Source organism: Cyanistes caeruleus, chromosome 24, assembly GCF_971803275.1.
Source record: "Cyanistes caeruleus chromosome 24, bCyaCae1.hap1.1, whole genome shotgun sequence".
In the NCBI taxonomy this organism is placed as follows: Eukaryota; Metazoa; Chordata; class Aves; order Passeriformes; family Paridae; genus Cyanistes; species Cyanistes caeruleus.
In genome coordinates this window covers 1,088,383-1,115,189 of record NC_141724.1, presented here as the reverse complement: position 1 = coordinate 1,115,189, position 26,807 = coordinate 1,088,383, and the positions used below count along the sequence as shown (strand labels likewise).

Genomic DNA, 26,807 nt, shown 5'->3' with positions numbered 1-26,807 from the left:
ACTTGGCAGGCCAGTTCTGTCTCTGTGGGCTGATTAAATCCCTCCAGGAGGGAGAACACTGGGAATGGCCTCAACTTCATCCAGAGGAAGGCTGGCACCCAGTGCCAAAGGCACTGCCAGAAAGGTTTGTTCCTTCTAGAGGGCTGAGGGGCATTTTCCTCTCAGGGAAGGACAAAGTCTCTCCATGCTAACCCACATCAATATTTTACTTCCAATTAGAGACGCATAAAATCTAAAATCCTACAGGGGATTGTGTATCCAAGCCAGTCAAGGAGCTGGAGAAGGAGGAGAAGGGGGGAGAGGAGAGGGGAAGGGGATGCTGGTGGGACATTGGCCCCTCACCATCACTTTGTGCTGCCCGGAGAGGGTGGGGGGCTCGCACAGCAGCTGTGTCTCGGACACGGTGACGGCGCAAGGCGTCTCCCCGATCAGCACCGTGTAGTTGAGCTTGGCTCCTCCTGGGGCGGGCGGGCACAGGTTCCTGCCCTGGGGACACGAGGACACAACAGAGATGCAGCACCTTCCTCCAGCTTCCATCTCGCGCAAACAACAGGGCTCTCTTTAGGGCACCCCCTCCCTCTGGGGTTTTTGTGAGCTCCCCAGGGTTGAGTGAGGCTCTCCCTACCTTCAGGATGATGGGGGAGCCTGGCTTCTGCTCCAGCACCCCGGTGGAGCTCAGCATTTCAAACGTGGGGTTGGGGTAGTAGATGAACTTGGTGTCGTTGTAGACCAGCAGGGACTGGACGTTGTTGAAGATGAAGCCGAACTCGTCCGGCCGCTCCACGGCGTCCAGCCCCGGCCGGTACTCGGCGGTCAGCGGCGGCGCCAGGCAGGCCAGGGCTGTGGCGTTCACCACCTTGCACACCTGGAGAAGGGGACATTTCAGAGACACAGCAGGGAACACTCTGCCCTGAGCTGGGCTGGGCTGCTCTGCTGGCTGGAAAGTCCGGTGGATTCATGCTTTGCTGGAAATATTTAATCCAGCCTTGATGCTCCCTGATCTCAGAGGTCTTTTCCAGCCTTACTGATTCTGTGAGGTATTACAGACGTGGTTTGGGGTAATTTGCTTCTCCTCCAGCCAGCACGAAGGCAATGGGGTGGAGATGGAAGGTGAGCCCAAAATGAGCAGTGTTTCAGTGGAGTTAAAGGCTCACACAGCAGCTCTCATTTATTTTCCTTTATTTTTTCCCATTTCTTTCCACTTTCCTCCTCTCTAGCTCAGAAACAGACCCACAGGGAATACCTGTTCCCTGCTGCAATGGGTGATTAGAGGCCATTCCCAAATGCCAGCGAGGGAAGGGAATGGATCCTGTGACTCTGGTGGGCAGGAGGGAACATGAAGGTCATCTCCTGCTGGGCTGAGGACACCCACAGCTCCTCCAGCCCTCAAAGCAGGGAAATCACTGATTTATGGGGCTCTTGCCTTGTAAAGCAGCAAGAGCCCAGCCATTTGGCCTCCCTCCATAAGTGAAAGATTTAATTTCGCTCAATTTTGTGTCTTCAGAATTATTTTTGTAGCGCTATAACTGCAATTGCTAGCAACAAAATTAGATGTCTTTTTAAAAAGAGCTCAGATGAAAAAGGTCTTGAGGGGGAGAAAAGGAATAGGAAAAGACCGCTAAGTGATTTGCCCTTTCCAAGATAATACAGACTCAGTCACAGAGATCACTGCATAGAAACAATATATTCCAGTTTTATTTTGGTCAGAATAATTTCTGAGGTCCTGGAGGTGCAATTCTTACTTGTAGCACACTCAGGAACCTCGCTTAGTCCCCATTTAGCTGGGGGTTCGTCTCAGCTTCTCACTCACGGACTGAAAGAATACAGGTAGGGGAAGGAGGTAAATTCACATTTTCGCCTGCCAAATTCCCTCTTCCCAGTGTTCCCAGTTTGGGGGAGTGCAGGAAACACCCCCAGTGCAGCTTTTGCCATGGCAAACCTCCCCAGGGAGGCACCGTTCCCCACCCAGGGGGAGGCTCCCAGCTGACAGCCCCTACTCACGTTGACAAACTCCTTCCCGTTGTACTTGACGCGGATCCGGGGCTCCTGGATCACGTCCAGGTTGGAGCCAGTGACGGTCAGGGGTGTGTGTCCGCTGTGGGGAAGCCAGGACAGGCTGCTCAGAGTGGGCTGGGCTGAGCTCAGAGCCTGGCCTGAGGTGCTGTGGGGCTCAGCCACCAGTGGGGTCAGGCTGGAGAGGATGAGCTCAGCCCAGGGGTTTTAGCAATGTCCCCGTGATGAGGCAGCGGCAGCAATCCCGCTGCTCATGCTGCCTTTTGATTAACATCAGCTTCTCCCTTTCTTGTGTTCCAGGAGCACAAGAAGGAGCCTCTCGTGAGCAGCTGTGCCCTTCTGCAGCAGAGGGGCTGATCTGGCCTTAGGCTGTGCCCCCAGATTCTCGGTGCGGGGTCTGCTGTTGCTGCTGGCTGAACACAACCCCTCTGGTAACCCCAGGCCTGACCTGCGGGAAATGCAAACCCCAGGAATGGCCAGCCCTGACCCGTTCAGGATGCTGGGTGGGATGTGCATTTCCCAACAGCCCCTTTTTTGGCCTGGCTGTGTGCTGAGGAGCCCCATGGAGGAGAGCCATGGAGGCGCTCAGAGCTGTTACCTGGCGATGCTCCACTCGGGCTCGATGTGCTGCACCTTGGGGTCATCGATGTACTCGAACAGCAAAGTCCTCTCCAGCTGAGCCCTGTCCACGCTGACAGAGACCTGAACAGCCCCCAGGCCATGGGCTGAGGGCGCTGACACACAAACAATCTCGTTCATGGATCGCCTGCACAAAGGGAGACGGGTGCTGTTAGTGGGGTGGCGGTGTGGGGGCAGGAACCAGCCTTTGTCCCGTCCTGGGGCAGCTCAGATCTCATTCCCATCTCCATCCCTGAGCCCAGCCTGGTGCCTGGGGAGCTCCTGAGGTGGGCAGGAGGGTTTGGCATGGAGGGAAGGGTAGGGAGCTGTGCACCGAGCTCTGCCCACTGCGAGAGCAGCGCAGCCGCCCTGAAATCCCTCTTTGTGCCAAGCTCCCCCTGAACCCGCTGCCTTCTGCTGGGCGTGCGAAAACAGATGGCTGCCTTTTAAATGGGATGCATGAGCTCAGTGAAAAGCCAAATTCTTCCCCTCCCCACCCCAGAGCACACACCAGGCTCTTGTGAGCGGCACAAAAGCCCCGTGCAGCCCCTGCCTGGGAAGGGCGATGGCACCGGCACCGCTGCCTTGGGCTTTGTCTTCCCTTCAGAGCGGGGTGACCTCGGCTCGGCGCTGGCTGGCTGGACACAACAGACCATCTGCTGCCACCAGAGCCCCAGAGAAGGTGGAGGCAGCGGTGAAGGGAGGCACTGTCAGAGCACAAAGGCACTGGTGGGTGGAGGGATGGAGAGGGGAATAGATCTGAGCACCCAGAACAGAGCTGGGAGGAACCACACGGGTGCTTGGACACTGATCCTACAAAAAACGCTGGAGGGACATCCCTGGCAGGCCAGTGTTCCTGCACAGCCACCTGTGGTTGTCCTTCCTGTCCAAACCTGCCCCTGCCTCACCGGACAGTCTGTGTTCTTTCTGTGGCTCCTTCAGTTTTGGGTTCTCCCAGGGGAGAGGGCAGGCAGGTCTGCAGCACCTCACTGCCAGTCTGGCACTTAAATAAAACCTGGCACTCCTGAATGGGCAACCTTCACCATCTTCACCATCCTCAGGGGCTTTGGGGGTGCCTGAATGGCTGAGGCTCAGGTGCAGCTGCATCTCTGCTCCACTTCCAGCAAAGCTCTGAGCCTGTGCCTGGCAGGGGGACAAGGTGTGGACCCTTTTTGGGGTCCCTACACACTCCCTGCCCTCCCTAAGGAGCATTTCATGCACCACCTCTAAGGACATTTAGGAGGGCCTGGAACAGCAGGTACCACAATGTTCCCAGCTCACACCTTGGCATCCCACCCCCCACAACCGAGGGGACAGAAACCACCCCCTGAAACACTTCAAACCAGTTGTACTTGACCATTTCTGTTGATGCAATAACACCCCTACCCTTTCCTGCCCTGCTCCTTTTCCTTTTCCCATCCTCACTTGGTTTCATCACATCCACCTTGGTTTAACTTAGCCACGAAGGCTTCCTTGTGTGAGGAGTGGGATTCTCCAGCCCCTGTGCTGATCTCAGGATGATTCTGTGCAGCCTGACGAGCTTCCAGCCCTGCTGCCACCCTCCCTGCCCTGCTGCTGCCCAGCCCAGCCCCTGCCGTGCCTGCCCAGCTCTGGCACGAGCTGGGAGTGACGCAGGGCTGCTGGCAGAGCAGCTCCCGGCTCCCTGTGATCAGCTAATTAGCTTTCTGTGCTATTATTATGTCGTCATGGTGAATCTACCCACTCCTCCGATCAGAGAGGGGAGAATGGGGGAAGCTGTAATTAGAGGGAATCTCATTAGGAGCTGCTTCATCTCATCAGGCTCCCCCACACCCTGGAGTACAATTGGAGTTCATTGCCTCAAAAGAGTCCGCAGCAAAGCGAGTGCACGGCGTGGCCCCACGTGAGGGACGGGGCTGCTCAGTCCCTGCTCTCGCCTTGCTGAGCTTCCTGCTGCAACTGGAACATCCAGGGAACCCAAAGCAGGTCAGCAGCTGCAGGATGCCTGGATCAGCTCTTTCAGGGATGATATTCCAGGCTGATCCTACCCTTGCGCTGGTGGTAACGCTGTTCCCGTCTCCGAGGGAGCCATTTGGTGTTGTTGTTTTGGGTGTGGGAGGAAATATTGATGGGTTGGTTACACTGCTTCCACCTGGAGCTGCCCTGGAAGGTCCTGGAATGTCCTGAGCACCATCCTGGGCAGGATCCAGAACAAGCACCGCTGATAGCCCGGTGTGCTCCCACACCTGAACGCCCACAGCTCCCCCATCCAAGAACCTCTCGGGCTTTTGGATGAGAAATTCACCTCCAGGGATCTTTGTTTTCCCAGAAACTTCCTCAGTTCCTCCTGGGCAGCCTGAGTGAGGATCTGGGATCCAAAGAATCCCTTTGGATCCAGGGTGCCACCCAGGCTGTGCCCAGTGCCAGCAGGGTGGGCAGGGCTGTGTACTGATACACACAGATGTAAACCACACGTCTCTTTCTTAACTAAGCCACAGGGAAACCCATTAAACCCTGCAAATGTCAACTCTGTGTTTACACTGCTGGGGGAAAAGCAAATTTGCCATCGAAATCCCAGCAGAGACTGATGGCTGTGCAAGTTCCTCAGAAGGAGGTGTGAGCAGACCCTCGCCTTGCTCTCCCCTGAGCATCCCAGACTGTTTTTAGGAGATTGAGGCACCTGCAACAGTGAGGCTGCAATAAAAGCAATGCAGGTCTGTGAGGAGAGAAAGGAGATATTTCTTATAAATGTTCCATTTTCATCAGGGCAGCCAGGCTGGGGGCAGGAACTGATGACCAATATAAGCATATTTCCATCACAGTGGTGTTTCACTGTGATTTTCAGAGCAGTAACTGTTGGAACAGCATTAAAATGAAATAACGAACAGCACTGACACCGATGAATCCCTCCCTTGCCATGCAAGCCTCCATCACAATAAAAGAGAAGAGGGTTTCATGCAATAAAAGAGGGAATGGGAGCCTTAGGGGCTCCCAGATGGATTTTTGCACATTCAGCTCCAGCAGATCCATGCTGGGACAGGAGCAGGAGGAGCCTGTGTTGGTCTCTTACCCGTGGAATTCGCAGGTCTGGTTTCCCAGGAGCACGGACACGCGGCTGCCCGCCCCGAGGTAGTGGCCAGAGATGGTCACCATGGTCCCTCCCGACTCCGGGCCACGGCTGGGGCTCAGGAAACTCACAGCTGGAGTCTGCAGGAAGGAAAGGACACACTCAGTGCTCCTGCTGCAGCCAGGAGCTGCTGTGGGTGCCTGTGACAGCGGAGGAGGACATCCATGGGTGGCCAAGGCCAGGCTGGATGCATCTTGGAGCAACCTGGGAGAGTGGAAGGTGTCCCTGCCCGTGGCAGGGGTGGGACTGGGTCTTTGAGGATCCCTCCCAACCCAAACCAATCTTTGGTTTCATAATCTCTGTTCTGGAGGTGCAAAGCTGGACCCAAATGCTCCAGGAGCCCCCGTTATTCACAGGGCGAGCTCTTGATCCTGCAAGCTGCGCCACCAAAAATTGTGCAGCACCAGGGAGAAACCCCCAGGGAATAAAAAGGCAATTTCAGGATTGTGTTGTGGAGCTGAAGCCCCTCCATGTGGCACGCTCAGCTCCCGGGGCACACACGCCTGTCCCCCAGCAGGACACTCACCACGAACATGTACTGCTGCGCCGACTTGGCCGTGAACTCGGGCTTGCACTCTCCGATGCACAGGAGCACTGGGCCGGAGCTGATCCCTGGAAGCGCCTGCCCCATTTCACAGACGATCCTGGAAGCAGAAATGCCGCAGGGAAGCTTTGGCAGGAGGTGCCAGCAGTGCCCTGCACAGCTCCACGCTGCCTTTATTTCTCCTTCCCTGCCCCCACCTCTTTAACTTTGATATCTGCCTCTTTGGAAGAAGTTAATTACTGAGTCTATTTTTACCCCATGTAGTAATTTAAAGGAAAAAAAAAATCAAAATTAGACATAATTATTACAAGCTGTAAACTCCAGAGCAAAGCAGAGCACTAATGGCAATATATTAGCCAGTAGCAAAGTGAGTGCGAAGTCCTCAGAGTAACAGATGAGTTCATTAAGGGAACAGCTCACACTGCAGACTCCCAGTTAATCAAAACTGGAGAAACCTGCTGGGAGATGATAGAGACAGCCCTGGAGAGCAGCTTCTGCTGGGGGACAGGGCTGCCTGCCACAAACACGCTGGTGGAGAGTGGCCCTGGGCTCCTGGCATGGTCCAGCTCAGCTCCCCGAGGCTGGGAAAGCTGCAGGGCCAGGGAGAGCTGCTGGGGTTAACCCTGACTGATCACTGCGGATGAACAACCCCAAATCCCAGGGCACGGGGGATGTGTGGCACCGGCTGGGGATGGATCCAGAGGATGCCAGTCATGCCAGCAGGTTTGGGGATGGTTTTCAGAGGGGCATCAGCTGGCAGAGCTCTCCAGATGGACCTGGATGCTGCCTGCTCTCACAGCAGATAAATTCAAGAGCATCCCTGCAGGCACTGGGAAGCTGAGGGTGGGAGGAACCTGCCCCAGACTGGAAATGTGAGAGTGAGAATAACTCGCCTCAGGACTGGAGACTTGAGGAGGGGTAATTTGCCTGAGGGGTGAAAAGCTGAAGGTAGGAGTAACCTGCCTGAGGCTGGAGGTGCAGTTCCACCCATGAGGAGATCCCTGTGTGGATCTGACCCTGGGAGTGGGACCAGAGAGGAGCCAGAGCAGCTTCTGCCTGCTGAGGCTGAAGAGAGAAGCGCTCACTCCTCTGCCTATCACACAAAAAGACATAAAAGGCCCCAGTTTGGGGAGGCAGCGTTCCAGCTGCCTTCAGCAGCATTAAATTCACCGCAAATAAAAAGTAAAATAAAATAAACCACGAAGACTGAAGGAAAAAAGAAGCTGCAGCTCGCGTGCGCAGGTGATGCCAGGAGGCCCGATGAAATACACACAGGCTGGTAAAGGGAGGAACGTGCTCATCCTCATTGCTGCACATCAAAAGGGGCTGCCTGGAGAGCTCTGCTGCCTTTGGAGAGCAGGGATTGAAGCGTCTCAGCTCTGAGCCTTCCTCCGCCACGTGCTCCTCGCTCTGCCTTTCAACCAGACATCGCCCCTGCGCCTCTCTGCCTGTTATTCCTTCACCTCTCCCTCATCCCTCCTCCTCCTCCTCCTCCTCCTCCTCCTCCTCCTCCTCCTCCTCCTCCTCCTCCTCCTCCTCCTCCTGACCAGCAGCGGGGAGAGGAGGCCACTCTGAGCTTGGGGCCAGGGCAAACAAAGCCTGGGAAGTGACTCCAGGCACTCCACGGGCAGGAGAAGAGAGGGGAGGTTCTCTCTGCCCCTAGGAAACACCAAATTCTCATCTCTGCCAGCAGAGCAGCAGCTGCAGCACAGCCCGGGCAGGGACGGGCACGGGACAGGGCACAAGTGACCGGGTACACCTGGTCCGAGTCCTGATCCGAGCCAAATCCCCAGCAGGTACCTTGTTACAAAACGCTGCATTCGGCAGAGCTGTAGGGTGCTGATTGCCGGGCTAAGTGGCCCTTTCACCAACATTAACCTAATTGCTGGCTGATAGATTGCGGGGCTGGAGCATATGGCAGAGTCATTACAGTCTTGGAATTCAGTCTGCCCACAGAAGCCTTAAGAGGGTCCTTTTATCTGTATTCATCTTTAAAAGGCAGCTCTCATGCAAACGCTTGCTGTTATCTGCCCAGGGTAAATGTTTTAATGATGTTAACAAACTTTGAAAGCTCAAGAGCCGTAATTAGAGTCATGATTATAAAATCAGGGTTTCATACCATCAAAGGGGGATAATTTCATAATCTTCCATCCTTTATTTGAAAAATAAAGTATAACAAAGTACTGCTCAGCAGAACAGCCCCGACTGCTCGCAGTGATGGGGATCGGTGCCATGCTTGGAGCCATTCCTGCAGCAGCCCCAGGCACCGTCCATCCTGAGATCCCAGATTCCCTGGCACCCTGCACTGACCCTTGCTGCTCCAGAGGGGTCAGCAATGCCCCTTCTGCCTTCCCCATGGGGAAAGAAACACAAGGAGTGGACAAAACCCAACCAACATCACCATGGAGTGGACAAAACCCAACCAACATCACCATGGAGTGGACAAAACCCAACCAATGCTACCATGGAGTAGACAGAACCCAACCAAAGTCACCATGGAGTGGACAGAACCCAACCAATGCTACCATGGAGTGGACAGAACCCAACCAATGCCACCATGGAGTGGACAAAACCCAACCAACGTCACCATGAGTGGACAAAACCCAACCAACGTCACCATGAGTGGACAAAACCCAACCAATGCTACCATGGAGTGGACAGAACCCAACAAACACCACCACGTGCTGCTGGTGGCAGGTCCTTGCCCTGCTCTGGGGTCTCAGTGAGAGCCACCAAATGCATCTCCCAGCAGAGGACAGCTCCTTGCAGCTGCTCCCTCAGCTGGGGCAGGTCTGTGCTGCTGGGCCCACCATGGGATCTTGGCCACCTCCACATCCCGTTCCCACAACACCATTCACCATCCTCTTCCCCAGCAGATGACACAACCCAAGGGGAGACATCACCTTTTCTCCTGTCCCACCCTGTATGTCCCACCCCAGCAGCCTCTGAGCACCCTGGCACAGCCCCACGGGGCAGGAGAGGAGCGGGGTCACGCTGTGGGGTTCCTTCACCCAGCCCCTGGTACAGGCCTGTTTTCTAATTTTTGGCTGACATTTTTCTTAGTGAAACAAATGAATTGACTCCAGTGGAGCCCCGCTCGGATTACGGGGCTGTCACCCCTAACAAATGGCTGCGCGCAGCCGGCGGCGCCGGCGGAATTCCAAGTGGGATGGGGAGCATGGAGCGGCAGCAAGGTGCTCATCAGCAAAGGTGCTTAGCCAAGCAGGAACCGCGGTGTGGAAGGAAACAGAACATTTAATGAAAGCTTAAAGGGCTGTTTAACCCCTGCAGAGAGAGTCCAGAGTGCGGGGATGTGCAGGAATGTGCAGGAATGTGCAGGAATGTGCAGGAATGTGCAGGAATGTGCAGGAATCCCTTCCCACAGCCACCTCCACAGCCCTTCCTGCAGGGGCCGGGGCTCTGGGTGAGGTTTTGGTCTCCTGAGTGCTGGCTGGAGGTCAGGGAGGAGCCCTGTGGGGTGCCCAGCCCCGGGGACATGCGGTGGGGATGGCTGAGGGGACACTCACTGCTCAGCCACGACGTAGTGCTCGGGCAGGGGCGTGCACTGCACCCCAGCCACCTGCACCCCCTGCGCGATCTCCGAGAAGTCCAGGCCCAGGTTCACACCACGGATGGTCACCCTCGTCCCTCCTTCCGGGGGCCCCGACACCGTCAGGATCTGCAGGGAGACAGAACACGGGGAAGGTGAGGGGACATCCCCACCACGCTCCTTCTTCAGCCCCTGCCTTGGAAACACTTGTGCTGGGAGTGCTGCAGCCTCCTCCTGCTCCTGCTGCCAAACCAGCCAGGGTCACCCTCTCATGGCTCTCCTGGATGTCCTGGAGGAGCCCAGGGACGCTGAAATCCATCTGTGCTGTGCTCCAAGGGAGGACTCCAAGGTCCCTGAGCTGGCCAAGAAGAGTGGGCAGTGCCATTCCCCAGAAATCCATGCAGAAGGATAAACCTGGCTCCTCTCTTCCCTATCCAGAACAGGGTAAGTCACCTTCCAGAAGCAGCCTGGTGCTTGGGAGAACTTTACCTTCTGCCTTGGCTGTTCTCTGAATGTTAATGTCACATTTTATTAGTGACTTGGCACCTCAAATGACTTAAAAATGTTAAAGGGTGAGGTATGTGCTTTCAAGCTGCCTGTTTATAGCCTGCCTCAGCCATAATCATCCCTGCTTCCCTGGACTTGCATTAAGGACAATCTCCTCTTCAATTAGGAGTATAAATTTCAATAATGCATGGTCACAAAATTTGGACCCAGGACTCTCAGACAGCTATCCTGAATCTGCCACCGCTCTGTTGTTGCTCTTGGGTGAGTTTCTAATCTTCCCCATGCTGCAGCTGTTATTAATAAATAAACACAATCCATAATAACGCAATTTAATTAATTTAATGGATAAATCTTGTTTACGCTTCTTTGTTCCACCCTTGTCTTTGGCAAAAAAACTTGAGCTCCTCAGAACCTTTTCCTTGCTGTCTCCAGAGGGATGGTTGGTTTTTTCCACCTTCCCAGGGGTGAAGAAAGCGGCCAAACACCAGTGCCACCAGCACACCACATCCCCATGACCTGCCATTCCTGTCCCCATCACTCCTGTGGTCCCCAGTTCCCCAAAGCATCTCCAAAAAGACACCCAGGATCTTCAAGATGGAATCCCACCATCCCCACTAAACCCATGGCCACGTCCACTTGGATTTTGAGCTCTGCCAGGGTGACTCCAGCACTTCCTTAGGCTGCCTGTTCCACCTCCATCACTTCCCTGGGCATTCTGTCCCATTTTTGGCCTCACATGCTGAGGTTATTCCAACTCCACGCACCCTCCAGAGCCACCGAGCCACTCCCTCCTTCCTCCACATCCTTTAATTTCCACCTTCCTCTCCCCTCCACCGCCTGACGGAGGTTTTTAATTTATTCACCACGCACTGCCTGTCGTGCTGCTGTTCCCTGTAACTCACACCATGGCCTGTCTTGTACCATTTAGCTCTGGGAAGCTCGACGTGCCCATAAACCCACTGCAAAACCGAGCTGGATTGTGTTACACCGAGTCCTGGAGGCCTGGTAGTGTTTACATCACTGCTTGGGAATCACCTGAACTCGGCTGACAGTTACAACTGTCCTTCTCAGCTCTGGAGGATGTTAAAATGCATTTACTGGAGCACTTACCCCGCTGGGCTCATTGTCTCATCACTGCTCAAAAAAAAGGAGCCACCGTTTGCCATTTCCTGACCTGAGCAGAAGCAGCGGGGCCGAGCGGCCTCCCCGAACAAAGCCGAGCTGATGCTGTATTTTAAAAATGTCCTGACCTGGAAAATCCCCAATATGGAGCTCCACTCGACCTAGATTTTAGTGGCCACTAATTGAACAGTTTTGAAGTAACTGTGCCATAAAGCAGCCCCAGGGTTAGAACAGATGCATTCAATTAATTACAGCTGGAGAGATTCAGTCAAAATCGCAGAAAGAAGATAAGTCTTAAAGGTCCCGGTGCACTCAGAGCTGGGGACCCTCGGAGCAGCATCCCTGGGCTTCTGGCTGGGCGAGGATGAGGCACCTCCAGCACAGCCAGCCCGTGGTCTGCCTTAATCCCAGCTGGGCTATGCTGGGAGCTGCCCAGGCTGCAGGGCTGCCAGTCCAGATTTCTCATCTGAGACAGACAGGATTAGCAAGAAATATTCCCCAATTTCAAGCAAATCACTTCACTAGACTGGCTTTTCACTTAGAGCTCTGTGGAGGATGAAAGGACCTGCAAAGGGCAGCTGAGAAAGAGCCAGGCCATAACCAGGAATTGCACATTTGCTGTTTAGGAATCTGCACCTCTGATGAAGTTTTTTTCAGGTTGTTTGCTAAACCGAAGCAGCTTGAAAGTCACTGAGATCTGGGCAGGGTGTGGGAGGCAGAATTACTCTGAGCAGGTCACCTCTGCCCACTGCATGGGACAAATCCCAATCCAGCACCGTAACAGTGCTGGGAGGATGGGTCAGGTGTGCAGCACCGTTCATAAACGGGTTGGGCACAGGGATGAGCGGGGTGGTCACCCTCACACCCTGTCCTTGGTCAGGGAAGGGCTGCAGATGCTCCAGAGCACTTCTCTTGTTGCTGCTTTTTACTTGAAACCAAGCTGGGGACCCCCAAGGCTGGAAAATAAGGGATCCTTAAGCCTGGAATCCAAGGATCCCAGAGATTGGAATCCAAGGGATCCCTGAGCCTGGAATCCAAGGATCCCTGAGCCTGGAATCCAAGGATCCCAGGGATCCAGGAGCCCCAGCCCAGTGGCAGAAGACACGGCTCCAGCAATGAGGGATCAATGCTCTCAGTGTCACGTCTCTCTGCTCGAATCTTCCAGCCTTTCTGACATGAAGCAACATTTTGCCTGCAGGAGAAGCCAGAGAGGAGCTGGGGAGAGCTGGAGCCGGGGCTGGCTGGGAGCTGCTGGGAGCTGGGGGGAAGCCACAAGCCCTGCACAGCGACCCTTGGCATCTGTTGGGGTGCAGAGAGAGCACCCAATCAATGGCACAGCCCCTGCCCCCTCCCCAGACCCCATCCAGCTTCATCTTTGTGCTTTTCCTCTCCTGCCCTGAGCTCTGGATCCCAGCTGATGAGCCCAGCGGGGAAGCGGCACATGAGCATTGTCATCCCGGCATGAGCCCTCCTTGTCCCTGCCTCAGCTGATGGCACATTCAGAACCTAATTGTTATCTCAGCAGAGCGACTCCATTATTCAGCCTGACACTGCCCCCCCTTCAGCTGTTTGTTGCACTGATGTTATATTAATGAGCCCTGCAAATAAATGAATAGGAGATCAGAGCGCCGCTTGCTCACCAGAAAACTGATTTTTATTTATTTATTGCTAAGGCCACAGACCGGCTGGAAGTTTTAAGCTGCTGAAGGGACATTGCTGGGGAGGGCTGGGCCTCTCACGCAGTGAAAGCACTGCAAATACCCCACTGCTCATTTACTTTTAGAACTATTAAGACACAATCTCTTCTTATTTATGCATCCCCTGAAGGCACTGGCGCCTGGGAGCCAGGCCCTTGACCCCAGGCTGGTCACAAAGAATGAACCTGGCCAGATGAAGCAGGAGGAGTGGAAACCAGCCCTTATGAAAGGCTTTTTTACTCTGGGTAATTGAGGCTGCAGTGTGAGCTGCAGTATGAGAGCAAACCCTGCTCCCCAGTCCTGTCACTGCTGGCGCCCAGGGGATGGGGGACGTGCCACCAGTGCCAGCTCTGGACCTTCCAGGGCCAGGTCAGTGCCAGCAGGGCAGGGTGTCCTCCCAGCTGTACAGCTCTGCAGCACTGGGCATTGCAAAACGGAACCCAAAACCCTGAGAAAACCCCAAAGTTGGGAAAGGACCCAACAGCAACAAAAACTGTGAAAGTCTCATGGTCTCCTCCACAGCCTCACTCTGAGGGCTGAGACACAGACCTGGGGATGGAGTCAAGAAATCTGTAACAGCAGAGCTCTGCTCTTTTCTCCTTGGACAGAGCCCAAAAGTATTGCTTTCAAGTTGGACAGTGATAAAACACTTGGTGGCAGTGCCCTGCCTGCAGCCAGCTGCTGGAGCCAGCCTGGCACTGCTCACATGCAGTCACTTGGTGGCTGGAGCTCAGTGTTTTTCCCCTTCTCTGCCCAGCTCAAGGAGGGGCAGATAAATAATTCCAAGATTTCTTTGGCTTGACAATTTTCTGCATGGTTTATGGGGAAGCAAATCTCAGTGGAGGCTGTTTTGTTTCTTGTAGCATAACCTTGTGCAGCAGAACAGAACTTGGGCAAGGAAAGTTTGAGTTCTGCCCAATGGCAGGGCAAGGGGAATATCCAGGGAAGCCTTTAAGGATCATTTTATCTCCTGGTAGGGCAGCTGGGACTTGGAAAGAAACCGAGCAGGAAAAGGACAGGTTTCCAAGCCTTTTTAATGCTTTCCCATCCCTGCACAACCAGCCCCAGCACCTCCCACCAGCTCCGCTCTGCCCTGTACAAAACACTGCAGGAAAGAAACAAACACCTGCACGAGAGAAACAGAGAAACACCTGTACGAGAGAGACACCTACACGAGAGAAACACCTGCCCAGCAAAGGTGTAGCACTGCTGGGCTAAAGGCCTAAGGCAGGAGTACCTAAACATCCCTGGTGTTATCGTTCCTGAGGATGGATGGACCCTCCTCAGCAACATCGTTCTCCTGTCAGCCCCAGCCTGCCCCGAGGCAGCAGCAGCAGCCTCGGTGCTTCCTCCTCTCCATGAAAGGAGGTTGATGCCTCCCTCCCACGGGAGCTGAGCCAGTTTAGTTAAACCCGTGTAGGAACTAATTTAATTTAAGAGGAGACTTCCACACTCACTTGGGTTCAGCTGGCAGATTTTGGGTGCTGAGCAGCTCTGGCACCAGCACTGGTGTAACAGCCAGCTCTGATCCTCCTGTGTTGTACACGCCCAGGGAAGGGAGGCTTTTTGGGGATTTAATGAACAGACAAACCCAAACCTTCCTCCGCTCCCACCTGGCGGGAGCGTCACTCCTCATAGCAGCGCTAACAGAGCGAGCGCAGTTCCACCGGTGAAAACGCTCCTGGGACACATTCTGCATCCCTCAGCGGGCTGAACAGAAATATCAGCAACACCAGCTCCACACTAATGAGCTCCCTGTTTAATTAGCGTTCCCGCTGTCACCCTGCGCGGGTGGCAGGGCGGGCGAGCGCCAGCCGCCCGTGGGGCAGCGGCCGCACACCTGGCCACGTGCCAGCGCGTTGCCGGGAACAGCCGGAGCGTTTTGTCCCCGTTTCTCGGGGCTGGGAGGGTTTTGGGGCGCAGGGAGGAGCAGGGCTCACCTCGGTGATGCGCGGGTTGGAGCACTTGACGTTGTGGCTGGACCAGTCGAGCCAGGGCCGGGCGCCGGGGGAGCCGCAGTGGGGCCGCAGGGTGCACCGCGCCTCGCCGCTGCACCAGCCACACTCGAACTTGGGGTCGGCCTTGAGGCACAGCCCGCAGCTCTCGCGCTGCGCCGCGCACTTGTACAGGTGCACTGCAGGGAGAGGGCACAGCACGGGCTCGGACACGGCCGCGCTCCCGCGGGGCACAGCCGGCGTCAGGGATCCCCTTGGGGTGCAACTGGGATTGGGGGATCCCTTGGGGTAAAACTGGGATTGGGGATCCCTTGGGATAATACTGGGATTGGGGATCCCTTGGGGTAAAACTGGGATTGGGGAATTCCCTCAGGACACAGGTGGGATTGGGGGATTCCCTTGGAGTGAAGCAGGGATTGAGGGATTCCCTCAGGACACAGTTGGGATTGAGGGATTCCCTCAGGACACAGTTGGGATTGGGGGATTCCCTCAGGACACAGTTGGGATTGGGGGATTCCCTTGGAGTGAAGCAGGGATTGGGGGATTCCCTCAGGACACAGTTGGGATTGGGGGATTCCCTCAGGACACAGTTGGGATTGAGGGATTCCCTCAGGACACAGTTGGGATTGAGGGATTCCCTCAGGACACAGCTGCTCCTGCAGTTGCCCACCACAGCTCCCCAAGCCGCAGGTGCCCCTGCACAGGTGGATTCCTAAACCAAGGCTCAGAGAGCAGCACCAACACTGCAGGGAGCTGCTCTCCTCCTCAAGCTGGTCCTCAGGGCTCACACCATCCCTGCCCCCCTCTCCAGCCCCCCACCACCCATGAGCTGAAGCCAACTCAAGCAGATTTTACCTTTCAGATTCTCCGGGTTGTCAATGACGAAGTTCCCGTTCCAAACCACAGCAAAGTCCACTGCCAAGTTGCTGATGTCCATCCCATCATAGAGGTACTGCGGGGTGAGATCCAGAATGAAATGCTTGGGGAGACAACCCTCACAGACAAAGAGGGTTCTTTGAGATAAACCATCTTCATTCTCTGCTTAAAAACATCTGCTGGTGCCTGAGACACCACATTTTTACACTTCATCTCCAGGGTTCTGCTTTGAGTCCCTTCTCCTCACCAGGAAGAGATAATTAAATCAGATCAAGTCCTTGTGAGAGGTAACAGATTAATTACTCCACTCACAGTGGTTGCTCTCGTCACTCAGTCTCTGGCTTACCAACACAGCCCCTCCAGTTAACCAGACTGGGACTGCTGCCTTCAGGCTGCTTCTTGCCCAGTTTGTGCCCCCCAGGGGGACTGGGAGCTCCAAAATCCCACTGCAGGTGGAACAGGAAACAGCTGAGCAAAAATAGATGGTGCAGAGCCCCTGCCACTGTTTCAGCCTGCTCCAGGATCCAAGCCTGGCTGGAATTATTCCCCTTCTTATGGACATCCTGGGGCTGTGGCTGAGTGAGGCTGGATGCTCCAGCTGAATTCCCAGTGGATGCTGAAATTCCCATTCCCACACCCAGCATTGTCCAGGCCTTGCTCTGGTGCTCTCTTTAGGTCAGCCAAGAGCTGCTAAAAAGAGTTCAAAAGGTGAGTGAGCATTGCCATCCTCTCTGGGATGAGGGAATGGTGATTAAAGCAGGGCAGGCTGCTCTGCCTGTCCCTGGAGTTGTGCACTTTGAACTCACGTTTGACTGTACTGGTTCACCCTGCCTGTGTTTTGTTCAGCTGGTGTGGAACAAGAAGCTGTGAGTCCAGAATGGCCCTGACATCCTCCCCCTACCACTCCCTATCAGCCCAACAGCAATAAAAGTTCTTCTCTAATGCTTATAAATCACTCTGGGTAGGAAAAGTACTATAGACTATTAATACATTTATTATCCACCAAGCTGCGAGGCCCAAAGACGGCCAGTGATGTATAAATACCCAGTAAAACTTTTAAAAATTCAAAACTTCATTAACAATTTAAGACCATCTGCACTGAATATTCAAGTGGACCCTGTTCTGCTGCCGAAAACAACCTGGCTGTGCCCTGTTTGCCCAGGGCCCTTTCCAAGCACATGGTGAGCAGAGGAAGGGCCTCGCTTGTCCCTGCTGGTCCCCCAGCTGTGAAGGGACGCAGGAGACACAAATTTGGCTGTGGGTCAGGGTGGAGGGGCTGGCATTTGCCATTTGGTACCCACCAGGGTGACTTTGGGGTGCCCATGGCGAGGCTGAGCCCTGTCCTGGGGAGGGGGATTATCCTGCCCTGCTCCTCGGCAGCATCGCTCGGGTGTTTCCCCTCTCCCTGCCGGTGATTCCCCTCTCCCCCAGCAGTTTCCCTTTCCCCCTCCTTCCCTGCTCTATTCATCCAGCCACCGTGACCTGGGATTTGACAGCTCCCCGATAAAGGCTCTGTGATTCTCCTTATCTCCCCGCGTGTGAATTAGCCTGCCTTACCTCCCAAATTCCCTCCTCCTCCTCTCCTTCCCCTGACCCCTCACCGGCAGCCAGGGCATCTCCTCCCCACCTCTGAGCCCCTCACGGGTGTTTTCCCACCTGGGGTTCGGGATTAGGGATTTTCCACCCTCCCTGCAGCGGCTTGGGGCTGGCAGCCCCTTTCCGTCCCCGCTCTCACCGAGCTGTTCTGGCACTGCACGCTGGAGCTGTTGAAGCGCAGGGCGGGCACCCTGTGGATGATGCCCTGGATGCTGAGCACGCACTCGTAGCCCCTCTGGCCCGACTGGGGCTGCGGGAGGTTCCTGGCCTTCAGCGTGATGGGCTTCACTTCTCCCACCGGGATCAGGATCTCCTCCGTGGGGAAGAGCTGGGGGCAGTCCTGGGAGGCAGGGAGAGAAGGGGGGAGGTTATGGGTGGGGTGTGGTGGTGATGCCTTCTGATGTCAGCTTGGATCTTTTCCGTGTGTTTGTAGCCCCGCAGTTCTTTGGTGTGTAACTCCAAACTCCACGTGCAGTGTCAGCTGCCGCTTTCCCATTTTGGGCACACACAACAATTCCTCTGCAGGCCTGGGAATCAAGGACACCTCACTGCCTCAGGCCTGAGGAATGTAAACAAAAGTCAGTTTGGGACAGCAAATTGGGGTAAATTCCTTCATCACCTGAAGCTGTAATTAAGATTAAACCCCAACATCCAAATGGCCCAAACTTATAACAGCGTGAAAACCCGTGGTCCATTTCTGGGTGCAGCCCCCGAGAGGGACTTTGTCTGCCCAAAATGTACCTGGGAGCCCTTCAATAAATAGATCCGCTTTTAATTCCCTTCCTTCTGTCTGGCCTGAGTTTTTTGGGAGCCCAAGGAGGCATCAGTGGAGCTGCAGGAGTGGCAGGTCTGGGCTGATGTCCCAGCACATCTGCAGTGCCCATTCCAGCTGCAGGAGAAGCGCAGGACACAGAGCCCCCCGTGCCCCCCGTGCCCCCTGGGGCTGGCAGCGATTTCCTCCCTGCAGCTGCTCAAGGAGGAACAGCCTCTCTGGGGATAAATCCAAGGTGTCCTCCCTGCTCTGAGCTTCCCACAGGTTTTATCTGTGGAGCCAGCAGCTCCTGCTGTACCCTGCTGAGGAGCTCAGCCCCTTATCAGCTGCTCCAGCCCTGCTGAGCCCCCTGCTCTGGAAGGGGATGGGCTGTTCCCAGCCACAGGGGCTTCTCCTAATCCCATTTCACCCCTCAGACCCCTCGTGCAGCGCAGTGAGATGGATCAGCTCGGGATGTGCTTCCCTCTCACCACCAGGCACCGTTCCACTCTGCTTTACCCCAGTAAAATTAGGCCAAGGTGCCTTTAATTTCTGAGGTGACATTAAATTCTGCTCTATCTGCTCCTGCTCCTCTCCATGCTCCACCACCTCTGCCTTCCTGAACCACCCACCCAGCTCCTGTGCTGGGGCTGGCAGTGCTTTCCTGGGTGGGATTCGTGCCTCTGCCAGCTGGGTGGGCAAAGCATCCGACCTGAACTGCTCCTTCTATCTCCAAATCACAGAATGGTTTGGGTGGGAAGGGACCTTAAAACTCATCCCTGGAAGTGTCCAAGGCCAGGTTGGAGCAGTCTGGGATAGTGGAAGGTGTCCCTTGCCCACAGCAGGGGGTGGAATGAGATGGTTTTTAGGATCCCTTCCCATCCAAACCATCTGTGACTCTGTGAGACACCATTGCACAGAGGAGCAGATCTCCAGTTCACCCAAGCACAAACAGAATGTCTAAATGAAACCCTGAGGTGGACCACAAAAAAATGACTTATCAGCTTCTGGAAACCGTGTGACATCTCCCCCGTGAGATCTCGACTTCCCAAACGTTATCTCTGCACACCACACTGGGAAATACAATTTTTCTTCAATTTCCACACCAGGAACTGCAAAACACCGAGACAAAGGCTCTGACCATCAGCTGTATTTACATTCTGCTCAGCTCTAATTTGCTTTGATCTAATGGAATGAGGTACCTGAGTACCTGTAAGCACCTGACACTGAATGATTAATCCCAAGCTAAAGCAGGAATTTAGAACAAACACGTTCCCTCTGCCAAATCCCAGACTGGCATCCCTCTGTCCCCCAGCCTGGGGATGAAAGGAAATGCTGCTGATGGCAATGCCAGGACATCCTGGCCAGGATCCCGCTGGGATCCAGGGGGAAATGTCCCCTCCCCAAGGCAGGATCCCCTCCAGACCATGGGAAGCTGTTTCACAGAGGCTCAAGGAGCTGTAAATGAGAAACAGATGCTGCTCCGGTCCGGAGGAGCCGCTAACTGAAACTGCAGCCTCATAAACCTTTTAGTGGCACTTTTCCGTATATATATTTTATTTTATTTTATTTCTAACAGGGACTTTCACGGATTAACAGCCAGGAATGATTTCAAACTCCATCAGCTGTGCTGGGGAGGGAAGGGAAGCCCTTTCCTGCAGTGGAGTGGGTGCACAGGCTGGAAGGGAACGGCATTCCCTGCTTCCCACTGACCCTGGGACCGTGGATCCAGCCCCAGCTCACCACCAGCAAACTCCCTGGGCTCACAGTGTTTTCCATCCAGCTCTTCCAAGCTGCTTCTGCCCATTCCTCGCTCTCTGAAGCACCACACGCCTGTGGCACCTTCCACTCAACACCTGCCTGTGGTTGAGGTTTTGCATTTCACCTCAAAGTCACATCCAACACCAACAGGGGACAAGAGGCTCCGCTCCAGCCCGTGAAATCCCATGGAAGGAAAAGCAACCTGGAGCCTGAATCCTTCACCCCATTATGACTGAAAACAAAAAAAATCTCCACTTGCATCACCAGTGGGAGAAGTTCAGCGCACAGTCCTGAAAATAATGAATATGTTATGGACCATTATCCTTCCCGGCCAGCTCCGTTCGTGAGGCGACTGCTAAAGAAAGGCTCCTGCCTTCCCAGACATCCCATTCCCAGATCTGCTCTCTGGTGCTGAAAATGCTGCCAGCAAAAATTGTTCTGCCATCATTAGAGACGAGTGGGGCAAAATAAATTTAATTTTTTTGTTGTTGTTGTTGTTGTTCATTCCTTTGGTTCCAGTGGAAGGAAAATGTCACATTGGGATCGTGGGGCGAGCAAGGCAGGCACAGCCTGGGCAGAAGCGAGGCAGCCCCTCGGTGCTGGCTGACAGCTGCAGTGATCACACTAATAAGGGAACCACATTTTGGGATGGAGACATCTGTAGGAAGATGCCAGACTCTGGAAAACTCAGGATGCTGGTGGGGAGCCTCATTGCTGCAGGCAGTCACTGATGGATTTCTCAGCTGAGCCAGTGGAGCTGAGGGGCTGGGGAGGGTTGGGGTCAGCTCAGACCCTGCATGTCCTGTGGAGCCCCTGTGAGCCATTTCCAACCTCGGTGCTCAGTTTCCAGGGCTTTTCCTTTTCCAGTTTGTTTCTGAAATTGCTGCTGCAGTGATGTGCACCCACAACCCTGCACCCCAAATCCCTGAAAACCCATGTTCCTGCACCCAAATTCCTGAAAACCCATGTTCCTGCACCCCAAATCCCTGAAAACCCATGTCCCTGCACCCCAAATCCCTGCAAACCCAAGTTCCTGCACCCAAATCCCTGCACAGACATGTCCCTGCACCCCAAATCCCTGAAAACCCAAGTCCCTGCACCCAAATCCCTGCACAGACATGTCCCTGCACCCAAATCCCTGCACAAACATGTCCCTGCACCCCAAATCCCTGCACAGACATGTCCCTGCACCCAAATTCCTGAAAACCCAAGTCCCTGCACCCCAAATCCCTGCACAGACACGTCCCTGCACCCAAATTCCTGAAAACCCATGTCCCTGCACCCCAAATCCCTGCACAGACATGTCCCTGCACCCAAATCCCTGCACAGCCATGTTCCTGCACCCCAAATCCCTGAAAACCCATGTCCCTGCACCCCAAATCCCTGAAAACCCATGTCCCTGCACCCCAAATCCCTGCACAGACACCTCCGTGCACCCTAAATCCATGTTCCTGCACCCCCAAATCCCTGCACCCCCAGCCCCTGAGTGGGGTTCTGGCTCTCCCGGGGGTGCTGCTGCAGGAGCACAGCCTGCCAGGGTGGTTTGTCCCTCCACCGCCTCTCCCAGCTGCTCCCTGCCGCTCAGAAAATCCGGTGCTCAGATAAATCATTTTGTTGGGGGTTTATCATCAGCTGGAGCAGCGCCTCTGGGGATGCTGATTCCCTTTACAGGAATTTCCCACTGAGCTGGGATGGGCTTGGCAGCATCCAAGATCCCTCCTGTCCCCTCTCCTCCAGACCTGGGTGCCCCATCCTGCCTTTCCTGCCCAGCACGAGCGAGAAACACCCAGAAAACCCCGAATAAAAGGCGGTGGAACACACAACCTGTTCCATAATCAGTTTACTTTGTTTTTTAATTCATGAGAGGTAAATCCTGCAGCGAGTTAGAAAGGCCATTATCGCCTCTTCTCGCTAAACAAACACGCAGAATCCTCTCATTATCCTCCTTGACTTCCCTGCGCCAGAATAAACACGGATCAGATCTGCTGGAGGAAGACAAGGCTCCGATGCCGGAGTGCCACAGACTCTCGGGGAATATTCCGCCTGTGAAGTATCAGCACACACAATTTACAAAGACATTTTATGCTTCTCCAACACTTTTTAGCCTCAAAGACTCCAAGGTCTATAAATACCTTAAAGACCCGCGTTCTGCAGCTGTCTCTGGAGCAGAACAGAGCACCCATGGTTATTATTTGTGTTTAACCGAGCAGTTTTAGTAGGTCAAACCTCCTTGCTCTTATTTGGAAAAAAAAAAATTGCCTACAAATGGCAGGCAATTCTTCTGACTACGGGATTTAGCCCAAATGGCAGAAAATAGACTGGTTTTGTACTTTTCATCTTCAAAAAGCCCCCGCAAACTCTCCCCAAACGTTAACTCGCTACGCGTTATTTTAAAGTTATAAACATAACCCGATCTGGCACGTGAATGTAAACCCCTGGTTCACAGTTGTGTTCCCAATGATATAAATTACAGTCCCTGTCACTCAGGGAAACACATTATCCTTCATTTATGCCACTGGAAAGGAGAGCAGCCCCTGTTCCTTAGAAACCAGACATGAAAGGAAGGCAGCTGGAGCCCAGCCTGGTGAATTCCTTCCCCACGCCATGGGCACGTGTTGGGACCTGGGTCCATCAGTTTGGGAGGCAGGGGGATATTTACAGGCGTGGAGAGCATCTTTCCCTGCTGTGAACAACCCTCGGTGTGCCAGAGGTGAGGACGGCAGCAATTCCCGGGCACAGGGACAGGTCACAGCAGGAACATCTCCCTCTGCTCCCTGCAGCCCTTCCCGCCTGGCTCCATCCATCCAGCACCAAACATCCACTCCACGGATGGAAAAAGCACCTCCACAGCTCGCAGCTGAGGGAGTTTTGCTGAAACCGGGCTTTTTGTCCCTATTTGAGGCCAAGGGGTCTCCCCAAAGTCAGGTGGGACCCTGCATTGGCTGATTTTGGTGGCCTGAGATGGGCTCTGAGTCACCTCCCGCACATCTGGGATGGGGATTGTCAGGACAGGCATGAGGATGGGCTGCTGTTGCTTTGTTTCCTTCAAGCAGCGCTCAGCAGCCGAGGGCACAGCCTGGGGCGAGGGCCTTGCCATAAAATAAATGGGAATTGAAAGGAGTGGCAAGGGCACTGAAATCCCCCCTCTGAAACCCTCTGTCCCCAGAGCAGCGCCCCTCCTGTGGAAATGGCATTATCAGCACACACCCGACATCAAAGAGGGACGGGCTCCCACATTCTGGGCAGCTAAGAGGATTTATTTGGTTCCAGCTCTCCTCTGGGATGGGGTGTAAGGATGTTTATGCATCCACAGTCCTCCTCATCCAGAAGTTTGAGATATTTAGAGAGAGGCATCACAAAACCTCACGCACACACAAAGCAAACCACATCAGACACATTAAAACGGTATCAGTGCCTTGATCTGGAGTTTTGTAAAGTGGGACAATCGGTGCTCCACACCCACGAGAACCTCTTGGAGAAATCCTGATTTAGTGGGAGCAAGGTCTGAGCAGGCACCTTCTGCTGGCAGTGAAGACTCCGACCAGGAAAAGGATGGGAAAAGGGTTTCTCCTCTAATTATTAACTCCTAAAGAATTGGCTACCTGGAAATGGAGAGCTCAGAGGAGCTCCCCCATCTCAGAAATTCCCGTGAGAGGGAGGATATCAGAAGCAGCTCTGTCCTGCAAGATCCCTGTGCTGCCAAGGCTGTGAAAGGCTCTGTGTCCATTTCCCAGGGACCCCAAACCATGTCCTTTGCATTTTCACTTTTCCTAAAGCACCCACCCGCCTTTGGGGCTTCCTCTGCAGCCCAGAGCTCTCCCCTGAGCTCTGCCCTTGGATCTGAGCAGGGCAGGTGGATGAGGAAAGCTCTCTGGGTTGATTTCCATGGAAGGCAGGGCCAAAGGGCAGAGCTCAGCTCGGGCAGGAGGGGCAGGAGCCTGCAAGGAGCGAGAGCACTGCTCAGCAGGAGGGAATTTCTCTCCCCATCTCCTCCTGAAGTGGCTGAGGCTTTGAGCTCCTGTTCCTCCTCCAGACAGACAACTCCTGGGAGCATCAAAGGGAGCTCGTTACACATCCAATCCCACGGGGACGCCAATTCTGATGGGCCAGGAGTAAAAGGGAATATTCAAGATATTTTTCCCTTAAATTAAATATAAAGATGCGAGCAAGTTTGCAGGCCCGTGTGAACACGTGTGTAAACCTTACGTAAGGAGAGGCACAGGGGACCGAAAGTAGGGCACAGACACGGAGATCACCAGCTCCAAACACCACTGGCTCTGCTGGGGAGGGAGCCAGGCTAAGCACAAACAATTTCCTAATACATCAGGCCGTGACACAATGAGAACATTGTGATCTGAATTGGTTTAGGAGAGGAAACTCTTCATGAGGCATTTACTTATTTCTGTGCTGGTGAAGAGCCCATAGCAAAGGCATTATCACCAGGCTGTGTGTGAAGAGGAAATTCATTGCTCTGAAGTAAGCAAACACATTTCTTTGGGGTGGTTTTGCCTGTGCTCAAAGGTCTGGGGAAGGAATGATGGGCAGCAGAGAAATTGTATCGTTATCATCAGTCCTTATCAAAAGCAATCACCAGGAAGGTGTGAGAGATCCCAAAACCTGGTAAGAAACAACCTCTGCAAGATGAAGATGACAGAGGAAGCTCTTTGGAGACACAGCATCCCTGTGATCCCAGCAGGAACTTCCAGGGATACCAACTCCTCCTCTCTCCCTCTGTGAGATCTCAGGGGAGTCCTGGGTGTTCCCAGGAGGAAAACAGAGATAATGGGATTGTCCTTTAGCAGGCACTTGTCAGGCACTTCTGAGATCCTGGGGTTAGAGACCCTGAGAACAGAGAGCAGCCTGGAGGGACAGGGATGCTTTGAGTGTGAAGGAAAACCCCTCCATCACTCAAGAGAAGGAGAAGAAAAGGGTTTTGCTTTCTCTTGATAAGGTGAAAGGAAGTTTCTTGACTTTGAACTGGATGGAGGAAGCCTTTGGCTTGTTCCTGGGGCGGATGCTTCTCCTTCCCATCCCGCTCCCACCCCAGGCACGCTGCTCATCCTTGCATTTGCAGATTCCCACCCAGGTCCTCACACATGCAGCTCATAAATCACTCTCCCCTCTACCTCTGAACCTCCTGCAGCATTTTAGCCAGGGAGACACAAGAGTAGAGTTTAGTCCTAGCTCAGCAGCAGCCTGGCAGAACCTTCAATCACTTCTTTTTGACAGCTCAGTGTTGACACCACCGACTGATCTCTTCTGTCCTCCTCCATCGCCATCACTCACTGACAGGGATTTGTCTGGACACTGGCACACCTTCCTCTCCTTTCCTTCCCTCACATTTGCAGATGTCCTCACTGCTGCCTTTCCCACTTCCCAGGACTCTCAGGATTTCCAGAGCATCTTTGAAACCATTTTTCCCTTAGGACCTGCACTCATTTCAGGCAGGGGCATCGGGCAGGACAAGGAGTGCACAAACCCCAGCCCAAGGATTCCTGGCAATGCTCAGCCAGGAATTTGTGCTAACAAACCCCTTTCCTCCACGGATCCCTGTGCCCTGGGACACACAGGAGGGCTGGCAGAGCCACTCACAGGCTGTGCCTTTCCAAGTGTTAAAAGCATTTTTGGATTGGAGCCCCACACCTTTTATGAACTGCTAAGAGAGATGGCTCCGGGTCCAGGGCGCTGGAACCCAAACCAGCTCCCTCTTCCAAAATCCGAGGCTGTGCACTTTGGAAATTCCCCCCTCCATCAGCCCACGGGCAGGTCCTGCTGTAAATCCCAGCCCTGGCAGCACAAGGCACGGAGCAGCCCCAGGCTGGCCTCGGACAAAGGCAACGCTGCGTGCCGGGGCTGCGGGCAGAGGTGCTGGCTTTGAGGAGCCTCTGGCACCCCTGGAGGAAAGCACTAATTAATTATTGCAATTAATGAACCCGGGCATTCCCACACAGACGGGGAGAGGTCAGCTCTGGTGCTCAGGTCAGGAGCAGCACTGCAGTGACACCAGCACCTCCCTGTTTGAAGCTGCTTCTGCCCCTTTTTGACACCAGAGACACCCTGGGGAAGCCAGCAGAGCTCACAGGAACGTGGGTTATGCTGGAAAAGCAAGGGATAAAGGGGAGAATCTCAGCGTGGTACCTCGGAGACGTTGATCCGTCCCTCCTGGAAGGAGCAGGTGGTGGGGTCGTGCGTGCAGAGGTTCCGGTACTTGCACCAGTGGCAGCGGAAGGCGCTGTTCACGCAGGACAGGCACCTGCAGGGAAAAAGGAGGGGTTAGCACAGGGCTCAGCACCTTGGAAGGGCTGCAGCCATCCCCAGGCCTTGCCAGAAATCCAGGATTCCTGGGAAAATGATTTCTTTGGAGGGGAGGATGGTTTTGACACAGCAAAAACCAAGGAGCAGGTGTGGGGGAACACACACGCTAGAAGGACTTGGGGCAGCCTCACAATTCATTGCTTAGAAATGCAAACTGGGATTCATTACACATCGTTGGATTGGTGTAAAACAGAGCAGGGCATTGCACAGACACCAGGGTTTGGTTTCTAGAAAAGAAGGCAAGCCTGGCAAAAATGGGATCAGTTGTTCTACGAGAGTCAGGAATGCTTCAAGTCAACAGCAACACTTCTGCCTGGCCTTGGAGTGCAGAGGGTGCAGCAAGTGCTTTTGATTCATGTTGGGGAAAGGAAAAATAACTGCTTATGAAATGTTTTT

At 54.2% G+C, this 26,807-nt stretch overlaps 1 protein-coding gene across 2 annotated transcripts in view; it reads right to left on the bottom strand.

Moving 5' to 3' along the window:
* Nucleotides 1-26,807, bottom strand: part of PLXNA2 (plexin A2) — a 141,027-nt gene that overhangs the window by 21,247 nt on the left and 92,973 nt on the right. For both annotated transcript variants that reach the window (XM_086861757.1, XM_086861759.1), the window contains 11 exons: nucleotides 26,235-26,349; nucleotides 17,724-17,924; nucleotides 15,968-16,064; nucleotides 15,098-15,291; nucleotides 9,809-9,960; nucleotides 6,264-6,381; nucleotides 5,681-5,817; nucleotides 2,612-2,779; nucleotides 2,002-2,095; nucleotides 626-865; nucleotides 343-486 (listed from right to left, as the gene is read on the bottom strand). In XM_086861757.1, coding sequence (XP_086717883.1) covers nucleotides 343-486; nucleotides 626-865; nucleotides 2,002-2,095; nucleotides 2,612-2,779; nucleotides 5,681-5,817; nucleotides 6,264-6,381; nucleotides 9,809-9,960; nucleotides 15,098-15,291; nucleotides 15,968-16,064; nucleotides 17,724-17,924; nucleotides 26,235-26,349 — 1,660 coding nt within the window. The remainder of the gene's footprint in view (nucleotides 1-342; nucleotides 487-625; nucleotides 866-2,001; nucleotides 2,096-2,611; nucleotides 2,780-5,680; nucleotides 5,818-6,263; nucleotides 6,382-9,808; nucleotides 9,961-15,097; nucleotides 15,292-15,967; nucleotides 16,065-17,723; nucleotides 17,925-26,234; nucleotides 26,350-26,807) is intronic.